The following is an 11,598-nucleotide window of genomic DNA, read 5'->3' on the forward strand; positions in this document are numbered from 1 at the left end:
ATTGTGCGAATAAAGCTCCAGAGCTCCATTGACACCGTCGGGTTTCTCCAGAGGAGTCCAGATATGATCATCTCCAGCTCGGAAGCTGCGGTTGGCCACATTGAACTCGTCCGAGGTCCCATCGTCGACCACGGGAACTATGGTCGGCTGACACGAACGACACCAAATAGACAAGTGCACAACGATCGCAGTAATTGACATCTTCATCTTGTAACTTGGACTGGGCGGCAGTGGATGAGTCGACTGGAGCGCTTGAATTCCAATCGAACGGTGCCAGAGGAATGAGGTCTTGTATCTGACACGAAAATTAGAGTGGGCTAAATCGTAGGAAACTGCCTATCCAGAAATACGTAGAATTCTGGTACCTGCGTCAATACTGCATAGAATCTGATACAAAAAGAAATCGTACGCTTAGCAACTTTCTCGCTGAATTCCGGAAGTTTAGGATACTAGATCACATCTTACGACTTGGCACGCTCAGCTCCGCTACATCCAGTCATCCTCCTATGCAGTTGTCAATCCATGGCACAACACTCAATAATCCAGAACTTAAGTTGCGAGAACCCCTGCTCAATCTCCGTGGATTGAGGCGACGACTGCGGCGAGTTGGGCTTTCACGTCGAAGTTTGCGTCGTCGCCCCCGTGTAGACTGGTAGAGCCACACTGATGCAATCACTTCTCGCTCGAATGCTGCAACAGCTTGCCACGGTAGATTGGTAACCGGCTCCCACGTGAGCTCGTGATAACCTACCCATTGTACCAGATAGAAGGTGGAGTCGTTGATCCATCTCTTAGCATATAGCTTTTCGATCTCGTATTCGATTTCTGCGTTGCGTTCGTTCCGCGTTGCGAATAGCCCGCCTTGTCGGTTGCGATACTGGATGCCACCAACGTCTTCTTCGTCGCTGCTTCCAGGGTCGACTTTCTCGTGCTGTAAACGTTTGCGCCAAAAAGACCCATCCAGGCGTCGATTTCAAGCCCTAGCGTTCTTTTTGCGCCGCGTTAGAGGTGGCATAGTATCGACCACTTGCAGCTTCGGCTTCGACGATGACTTTTGGTTTGTGTGGGCGAGCAATGAGGTCTTACAAGAAAAATTATGAGAAGGTGCTCTGAGAAATCTACAACCACCGTTGTGCAATAGCTATTACCAGCTATTGCCCAACGGTGGCAGTAGATTTCTCAGAAAACTACGCATTTTTTGCTCAGAAAACTATGTGTGCTTCAATATGCAGCGGTGTTCCACCGTTATAGTGATAGAGCAGCTGAAAGTGCCCCATAATTGCAAAGTTTGAGCTGTCCGCCGTTATCCAACATCTCAAACAGGATATTCTCTAGTTTGACATTGTTTGCTGTAAAAGTGTAGGTTTTGTAATATATTAGTACGAAACATGATACTTCGAAGTAAATGTGGTAGTCGAAATACGGTGAAAGTGCAAATACTGAGCAAACGATGCCAAAATGCGTATGATATTCTTCACTTCATCTTCCGGAGACGCATTTTCCCGAGATTTCACGCGGTCAAACAGCTAAAATACACATACATATTCAAACATTGAGTGAGTTTAAACAGTCAAATGCTCAAATATCTCGCTAATGCGTGCCGTTCCACGAGGACTAAGTTCCATGATGATATAAAAGTGGTGACTTTCCTCGATTGGAGGAATCAACTTGCCTAACCAAAGTACATAATGAGCAATTGTAGCAAACGATGCCTAAAAACTATTTCTGATGTCATTGTAAAACCCAGAGCATAATACTACACAAATTGGCGAACGACATGCTGTGGTAGAGATCTAACTACTACCGCCAGGATCAAAGTTAGGATTACCTTTTTTGAGGATGTGGTCTTGAAGCGCACAGCCACAGAACTACTGGCTTACATTTCCTCAGGTACGCTTTTCTACGTCAAAACGGACCCGACAAAGGAGCATACGCTGTCGGGTATAACTACTGCAAGGTAATTGGTCCTCATAGCAAAAATAGGTACTACCCATAATCGAAATAGGTAGCCATACGCGTATATTAAAGATCACTTTGCTAGCCAATCAGACTGCTGGAATCATCGGAATGCTATTTGATTGGTCAAACCGAGGACACCGGCGAAAACGTGACTTCAACATTGAAGCTCGCAATGTTTTGGCGCGAAACAAGCCGCTTTGGAGGGTCAACGATTCAAACTCGCGTGCGGGGGCGTCGAGCGCGCGCCAAGCCCCCAACGAGTCTTCATTCCGCAATTTCCTTTCTTTGTGAACACTCAGGTTCATACGACTGCCCCCACCATCTCTGCTAACCCACCCGCGCCTGACACTGACCGATGTCACTACCATTGCACGCTGCCTGACACCACCGAAATCTCTGGTGGAAATGCTGCTCGATTCCCATGCTGTCGTCACGCTGGTCCACACATAAGATGCTAACGCCGACAAGTCGCTGTCGCCACGCCGGTCCGCACGCTGTACGATGCTAACGCTACATGGGCGCCGAACGTCAGTCATACATGCTGCCCGTTTGGAGCGATACCGTTGCTACACTGGTCGCTGCATTCCGTAACCGATGTGAACGCGAAACGGCTACGGCAACAACAATCTTGTGCGATGATTTGCTAGTTTACTGGTAAACGATCACGTAGTGGTGGTGCGTGCATATGCGGAGGAGGCGAGTACTGCTACCAGTGCGATGAAAACGAGTGTGGCGACGATATCGGAGGAGACACAGCAGCGAGGTGCTTGCTACCAAAGGGCCGGAGACGACAGCCATCGACAGCTTGGTGATCGACAGCAAACTGGGAGACATGACGACGACGCCGCTATCTCCGACTCAACAGCTGCTACAACTGTTGCGTGGAATCCATCGCGACGCGGCTGCTAGTGACCGTATTGTCACTGCTACTACATGTCGGTCGTGAACGCTGCCTTTGGTTCTGCTCCCTCTCCCCGCGCGTGGAAGTGGTGACAGCTGCATCATTGAAGCTTAAACGTTCATTGCCACTGCACGCAGTTGCCAACATTCTTGACGTAGTCTGTTTGATCCACGCAAAGATGTTCAAGATGAGGGTTACCGGCCATTACATGCTGATTCTAGATGAACTTCATTTTTAACTTACTAGCTCGCTCTTTCACGTCATACTCTTCTAGATTGTTTTGAGCGACCTTTCGATAAGTACAGCTCCAAGTTTGTTTGTTTTCTAGATTCTCACCAAACACACACTTTTTCGAATCCATACCACTTGCAGTGGTGTACCTGCATATCTAATACTAGGCAGGTACGATTGTACTACTCTTAGTATTTGCTGGTTCCAACTGCAACGTAAAGAAGCTACTTGATACGAACTTCCTTCCTTGCTGCAGACTGCACCACGAAGTGTCTCTGAACTGCAACTTGCGGTTAGGAGACTCAGGTGATGATGTTCTCTCATTCTGGCATTTTTCATTTCCAAAACAGCTATCTACTTGGCACTAGCAACTTGGAATTCACTGAATGGATTGGCGCCTCGACAAGGCAGAGGTAACTAGTGTGGTGCTAATAGCGAATCTAGTTTTCTTACTGACATACACGTCTTGCAGCTACATTTCACTGCAGGAGTTGCAGCGTCCAATGGAGAGCAGATTTACAAACCGATCGTTATAAAAGACGCGCTTGTTCATTTCAGCTGCCACCGCAGACTCAACTTTGACTCGTTGCTTCCCGTGTTTATACCAGCAAAAGATCGAGTACTGCGTCAACATTCAAACTGAGGGTGTCATGGATACAACTGCTAACATGCAAACGTTTTTTAATTGCAGGTTTTTGAGAATGTATTCCACTCAACCAAAGACGTTGATGACTTTATTGAGATGTTGCCGGTAAAGGAAATGTACGTTATGAACATCAACTATTCCGAGGATCCATACAGCGGCTACGACAGACATCACTTTGTATGGATGGTACGCTGGCTGCAGCTGTGTATGGAGCTTTCAGAGGTACGAAAGACCAGTCTTAAATTCGTATATGTTATGATGGTACTAACACCTTTTCGTTACTACAACGTTTAGATAACTACCGAAATGATACGTGACCGACTGCAATATCTGAAAACATTTCTTGTCAAAAAAGCAGAGATGCTTGATGTCAAAATTGAAGTCGACATCCAGCTAGCAGACGTTCGAAGCACCGAACAGAGAGCTCGAGCTTGGAATGAAGGTAAAATCTTGGAGAACGCATTCAGCGAAGTTAAAAATTTATGGATTGCGATGAGCGAAATTGACATTCTCGCGGATCAGTTCGAATATATGGATATACGAGAGCCATGCACGTGCAGCAAGTGTGCCTACTATCGATCGCCATTGTGGGAGCAAGAGCAACCTGTCGGTTTGACATATGATGTGCTACCTCCAAGCGAACCCTACCATCGGCTAGAGAAATGGGATGAGGAAGAACGGTATTATTTGCGTAAATACCTAAACTGAATGAGGCAAAGGCAACCTGTACGAGCTGTGGCTCGAATAATAATAAAAATAAACAATTTGGTTCATATACAGTGACATGAGGGCAGAGTAGGATAGTCAAATTGTCGTATGATCGATCCAGAGCAGCACACAGGACAATAGTTTCAACACTCAAAACGATATTTACTATACCAGAGCGCGTGGTAACACAGCACCACACAGATCACCGCTCTACTCAGATTATTCCCACAACGCCGGTGCATTTCCACTTCGCCATACAGGGTACCTACTTGCTACTTGACTTCTGCAACTGAGGAATCAACGCTCAGCACTACGAATGTGAGGGCCTGCCTTCCAAAATCGGGTCGCACACTTGCCTCCTACAGCGACTACCGACGTGCGCCTCGGCGACCACATAGCGGTGCACGCATCGTGGAAGAGGCGATGATTTCGAACTGGGCGAAGAATACGAGTGTGGCGGCGATATCAGAGGAGCCGCCGCCACACTCGTATTCCTTGCCCAGTCCGGCCCCGAGATGGCGGTCATCGACAGGTTGATGATCGACACCAAGGGGGACGTCATGATGACGACAACGGCGCACCATGTGTGTTGCTGCGCCACCAGCAAACGCTTGTGTCTTGTAGCTGATGGTGCCTGCACCACGTGGCGTTGTTTACTGTCCTTGGCGTCTTTTTATGCGTTCACGATACTCTGCATAACGCATTTTTTTTGGAAATTAAACAGTGCCGAACGTGATTCCGACCAATCAGACCGTTCGAAAGATCATTGTACGAAAAAATAGCAATGGCCAATTCCAACCAAAACGTACCTAAAAAGTTAACTGGAGATGTCATTGTAAAACCCAGAGCATAATACTACACAAATTGGCGAACGACATGCTGTGGTAGAGATCTAACTACTACCTCCAGGATCAAAGTTAGGATTACCTTTTTTGAGGATGTGGTCTTGAAGCGCACAGCCACAGAACTACTGGCTTACATTTCCTCAGGTACGCTTTTCTACGTCAAAACGGACCCGACAAAGGAGCATACGCTGTCGGGTATAACTACTGCAAGGTAATTGGTCCTCATAGCAAAAATAGGTACTACCCATAATCGAAATAGGTAGCCATACGCGTATATTAAAGATCACTTTGCTAGCCAATCAGACTGCTAGAATCATCGGAATGCTATTTGATTGGTCAAACCGAGGACACCGGCGAAAACGTGACTTCAACATTGAAGCTCGCAATGTTTTGGCGCGAAACAAGCCGCTTTGGAGGGTCAACGATTCAAACTCGCGTGCGGGGGCGTCGAGCGCGCGCCAAGCCCCAACGAGTCTCATTCCGCAATTTCCTTTCTTGTGAACACTCGGGTTCATACCGACTGCCCCCACCCATCTCTGCTAACCCACCCGCCGCCTGACACCACCAAAATCTCTGGTGGAAATGCTGCTCGATTCCCATGCTGTCGTCACGCTGGTCCACACATAAGTTGCTAACGCCGACAAGTCGCTGTCGCCACGCCGGTCCGCACGCTGTACGATGCTAACGCTACATGGGCGCCGAACGTCAGTCATACATGCTGCCCGTTTGGAGCGATACCGTTGCTACACTGGCCGCTGCATTCCCTAACCGATGTGAACACGAAGCGTCAGCGGCAACAACAATCATGCGCGGTAGCTACTACGACGGTTTGTACACGGTGTGGCTGGTGATTAGACTGCGAATTTCCGACTGATGTCCATTGTGTTGGACCTGCAGCGATTGCTACACACGCTGCTCGTCAAACGCCAATTCATCTTGTCGGCAGGCACGGAACAGTGCGAGAGGATGTAGCCTCTTTGCTACCAGCAGCCACTTGCACCTCGCCGATGGTCTGGGAGAAAATGCAGTTCACGATGACTCGCAACCGGCCATATGGACATTTGACGCAATAATATCTTCACGTTGAGAGCTACCGAAGCGTGGTTTGTCCTCAAGCTTGCAGTGTAGTGTGGGTAGTTTTGCTTACAAAAATCTGCACCAACCAAGTATCTATAAATCCACTTCTCATTTTTTTTCATATAATCAAATTGCTGTACCGATGCGACACCGGAACTAGTGACCAGCGGTCACGTGAGCCACGTGAGCCTAACGCGTAGTCCTCTTGCTTGCATTTGATCGGAGGAAAGGTGCCTGCATTTTGTATATCGAAGAGCTTCGCATGAGATGACCTTCGAGATTGTAGACCAGATTAGGCAGATAATATCCATGGTACTTCTGCCAGCATGACCATGACGCTTCTTGACAAAGATGTGGCTTGGATTTATCGATTGGGTAGGTGCGTTTGCACAAAGCAACTTTGTGCTTTTCGCAGTAGTCTGTCTTTTGAGTTGGATTTCTGCATTCAAAGCGACACACAGTACACTCACGCATCGCTCGACTTCGATCTTTTAGTGCTATCCATGACTCCCGTGCCACGCATACGTCATTGGTACCACTCGAAACAGCAGTGTTAGCAGCATGACAAAGAGAAGAAGTAGGTCCATCGTTGCTATTGGCAAATAGCATCCCATCATCGTCACTAAGAGACTCTTTCCACGTTCCATCGAACATTTCGCGAACAAGGCTTGCGACAAATGCACGGTGCTCGTCTCGACGACTCGATTCCGGACTATCTTCGCCATCACTGAATCCCGAGTGATTGCTACGGCGAGCCATTTGATGGCATATGTAAGCATTACATCGCGCGATGTCAATCATCGCCATAGCCAGCTTTTTATACCACTTCTTAAACGTGTGACCATTGGCCACAGAAAATCTACCCCGTAGTTGGTCGTGACGATCTACTCCTTGCATCGCGGTGTTGTATTCACTGACGCATTTTGGGGCTTTAAAGGGCTCCCGCTGTTGTCGAATCCGTCGATATACAGTTGTGGTACCCGAGTCATCAGCATTTGAAATGACATTGACTACCGATCCATCCACCCAACTAGCCGCCACGATGTGTTTTTCCACGCACACCCCTTGCTTCATGGTGCCTCTCTTAGTATCGGTCGACCCAACCATCGTATAACGCGGGAAGTGTTTACTGGAAGAACGGACGGTGCCTCGCCCGTAAAGACCAACCGTTCTCAGGCTTTCCAGCAATAAACACGATGTGTAGAAGTTATCAGTGTTTACCACCCGCCTCGAACCTCTTAGCGAATTTGTGACTTCAATGACATGTTTCCGAATCTCTGAAGACTTTTCTGTCAACGCCGCAAGACGATCTATTTCCGCAGGAGAAATTACATTTGCTAGGCGATTTTTCAGGTCACTGGAGCAGTGAAGTTTGAAATCAAGGACAATCCATGTCGTCGAACAGCAGCAGACATACAATTTGAAGTGATATTTTCCAGTCGGCTTGCGTGGATTATAGACGATGATGTGCCTGGCGTACTTTGATTTACTCGCAATACTCGCTTCGTCCACAGCCACATCTCGCCCCGGAATAACGTGACGGCAGCATCTTATTTTCAAAATTGTTATCAGAGGACGTATACTTGCTGCAGGATCACTCGACAGCTCCTCAGCACTTGTACGAGGGCGAAACGATAAATTTTTTCTAATGTATAGATACCTTTTCCAGCTCATAACAGTAGCCAAACTTGTCGACGATTGTCCAGGAAAAATATTTGAGTCTTCATTGTCAAACCAATAATTTCGCATCTCGCCCTTGTCGACAAGTGTCATGTACCACTGAATCCCAAGAAATATCATCAATTCTTCCAGTTCAATAGGTGCTCCAAGTTGACCAGAGGTTTCTGCAGCACGACCGTTTGAAAAAGTCACCACTTGTTTCCAAAACGAAATAGGGATAAACGCAAAGAAACTCGAGCTTGCACTTTTTCCAAAAAGATGTTTACTTTCTTCGCGTAATTTTGTGGTTGTAGACCCATCGGGGTGAGCAAACAGGCCTGGTACTTCGTCAAGCGAAGCCGTAGGTGAGAATGTCATACCTTGGATAAGCTCGACTTCTGCTGGACACAAATCAATTTGAAGCTCTTTCTGGCTTCGAAAGACCGACCACTCACGATATTCACTTTCTTGTACTTCGTCAAATTCATCTGTAAGTTGAGGTATGTTCGTATACTTTGGCACCATACTGCAAAGCGCACTCCAAGATTCACCAAATTCAGCACTGTTCTGATGTATAGCCACGTAGTGTTTTACGCCGCGACATACGACATCTTCTTCGATCTGATGAACGTGATGTTTTGTTTGAAAAGCGGTATTTGTCCATCGTACTTCAAACGACAAGGTTGGCACAGCCACACCATCACCATTTTTTTTATTTTCAAGGATGTGACGAGTCACTACGCCAATCAGATAAGTTGAGCCGACATCGCTATAATATTTGCGCTCCATCCAGGTTTCCTCAGCTGGCGAAAACGCCACACTGGCTCCAACGTATCTGTTTGCGGTAGCTTCCGCCCGTATTGCGAGTTCTTTACGAAATGCAGTAGCATTTGCGTTTGAAATTTTTTGTTTTCCTTTCGATTGCGAGCGTTCAGCTGATTTTGAGTTCTTTCGAGTACTGCTAACTCGTGATTTTGCGTTCTCTTCAGTTGCTGTTCGTGGTTGGTCTGTCTTACGAGTTGCTGATTTCGGCTTGCGTTTAACTGGTAGTAGAGGTGGCGGGTTTGACTTGGCTTCACTCGTTCGTATTAGTACTCCTTCCGACTGTGATTGTCCTTGGAGGTGGATATCACTGTGCGATGTAGCAACACTCGACGTAGTTACTCCCGAAACCAACCCAGTTGTACCCCCCTGGTTTTGCCCACTCATGTTCATCACGACCGGTGCTGCTTTTTCTCGATAGCACTGCTTACTGCAGAACGAAGCGTCTCCAAAATCCAGTATCTGCTGTCCGTCCGGGTCGTACAGCTCAAGTGCTGCACAAACATCATGAGAGCAAAAATGATGCATAAATGCTCCACACGTCGTGCACGACCGCTGGGTCGAGCACGGTGATTCACAAACTGGACATATTGGAGTCGAAACAGTAGACTTTGTACGTGATTGCTGAGGTTCATCGACAGTAGACGTATGAACACATATTTGTTCATCCACGACACCAATAGTAGCTTTTGGTATCGTGTGAGCCACAGGATTACCATCTAGCTGTCTAGTGCGTCTGTCGTCGTCCTTGTCACAAGTATCCAAACTTATATCTCCTTGCTCAGGTATTGAAGCAACATTTCCAGCTGTAGCACCAACTTGTAGGGCATCAAGCTCATCAATCGCACTGCTCTTCGTACCTACATTAGCACTATGCAATACTCCGACCGAGTTACCAGTTTTCACGTAAGGTGCTTCATCTGCATACGCACTGTTGAAGTACCCAACAAGTGCTTCTTCCCCCAAGAAATAGTCTTGACCATTTATTCCATTTGGGTTGCCTCCAGGACGAACGTAGCGATAGCGCAAATCCAAACTTCTACTCGACGAGGGTTTATAGGACCATCCCACACGGCGTAACACTTTCCAAACGTCCTTGAAATTCACAGAATTATCTGTTGCATAAAATAAAAAACAAACATGTTATCACCTGCTACCCGTAGTCTATAGTCTAGTGACTATACAAGTGCCACACCTCGAGAAAGCTGTGGTGTGTTGCTGGCTTGAGACCTGCGCTGACGCTTTGAAGCCCGCTCAGCCATCTCTGCGCTCAGTTCCTAACTCCTCTCGCTCGCAGCTTTTCAGAAGTGAGGTCCAAATTGGACCTCCGAGATCCACTCTGCCTCCATGGAGCATCGCCACCTTCTTCCACTGTGGCAAGGCTGTCATTCACGGTACTGCACCTTGTGCCAATGTTGGGATAGAAGGAAGATTTTCGTGTGTTTTCGACGAATCATCAGTGCCGTCAATTATTTTCAGCAAATCATATTGCAGCAATCTGAACCATACATTATGTACTGTTTTGATTAAACCCTCTCAAATGCGATTAATAAGCTCGCAAACCCCTTCGCAATTGATATACTAAAACCCTACATGATGTACGGTTTTGAAAGTTTAACTTGATTAAAGTATGTAAGGCTTAATATAGAAATGAATGGGGGTGACGAAAGGGTTAATAGTATTACATGAACAGAACGTTTCTTCATTTGCTAGCACTATTGTACTTAGTGCCAGGGGTGACAACAAGATGGGCGAGACAGACATGCTCGACTTCGCAACAGCAGAGACCACGTCGCTTCAAATCTTTCTGCAGTCTTCTTCACGATGCAGTCTTGTAGGTCGCAAGTCCTCTTGGTGTTCTTGATCTTCTTGTCGGAGATTTCATTGACTTTGAAGTTTGGGATCGAGACTTCGCGGATATTGGAGCGATCGACTGCAACGTCAAAAGGTTTTGCTAGATCAAAATTTCATTGATGCACGGGGACCGAGAGGCAGCACTGCACGTAGGTTCTCTATTTGAATTTTGTACTTTTGTTATCTGGCTTTAAATTGAATGTCAAGAGCGAATTGAAGCGCTAAAGCGTGAGCCAACTGTCGCTATACCCAACACCAGATGCCACTCATCTTGCATCGTACTGAAAGGGTGGCAGCCATCGATTTTAAGAGTGAGATCGAAATTTTCGAGTCTGTGCAGTCGGTTGAAGGAAGCACTACATGTAGCTGAACAGCACCCGAGACAACGCTCCTCCAGACAATTTTCTCTGTGCATACTACACCTCAAGCTGCCACTAAAACATGCCCAATTTCATCACTGCAGTCTGCCATTAGCGATCAGCAACACGTCGAAATCTAGGAACCGTACGTCGAAGGATCGGGCGAGGTTCCGCCCGCTGGCGACGAAATTCGAGGTGTGTAGAGCATCATGCGACAGATACCTTCAAATCAGTGGCTCTAAATTTTTGGATGATTGTGCTTGCCAGCCCACTACACCGGTACGCTGCTGGACGGCACCAAGTTCGACAGCTCGCGTGACCGCAACGCTGAGTTCAAGTTTGTGCTGGGCAAGGGCAACGTGATCAAGGCCTGGGATCTAGCCTTCGCCTCAATGAAAGTTGGCGAGGTATGCCTGTTGCAATGAATAACCAGTGGTAACGTGCGATAAGGAGGATGCCTTGCAAAGCACTTTACTTTTTGAAGTGTCCTGCGCGCCCACGACAGCCCTTGAAAATCCTGGCTAGAGATTTATTCGC

General features: G+C 47.2%; 1 protein-coding gene and 1 non-coding gene across 2 annotated transcripts in view; both read left to right on the forward strand.

Moving 5' to 3' along the window:
• Window positions 1-10,595: 10,595 nt before the first annotated feature.
• Window positions 10,596-11,598, forward strand: part of PITG_21333 (uncharacterized protein) — a gene marked incomplete at both ends in the record, with an annotated part of 1,330 nt that continues 327 nt past the window's right edge. The window contains 3 exons of the mRNA XM_002895044.1: window positions 10,596-10,702; window positions 11,166-11,206; window positions 11,329-11,468. Of these exons, the coding sequence (XP_002895090.1) occupies window positions 10,596-10,702; window positions 11,166-11,206; window positions 11,329-11,468 (288 nt within the window). The remainder of the gene's footprint in view (window positions 10,703-11,165; window positions 11,207-11,328; window positions 11,469-11,598) is intronic.
• Window positions 11,504-11,598, forward strand: PITG_33491 (the record flags this gene model as incomplete). Its single annotated transcript, XR_009934885.1, has 1 exon — window positions 11,504-11,598. It is a non-coding gene; the product is annotated as a 28S ribosomal RNA (ribosomal RNA).

This window comes from Phytophthora infestans, genomic scaffold (genome assembly GCF_000142945.1).
Source record: "Phytophthora infestans T30-4 supercont1.281 genomic scaffold, whole genome shotgun sequence".
Taxonomy (NCBI): Eukaryota; Oomycota; class Peronosporomycetes; order Peronosporales; family Peronosporaceae; genus Phytophthora; species Phytophthora infestans.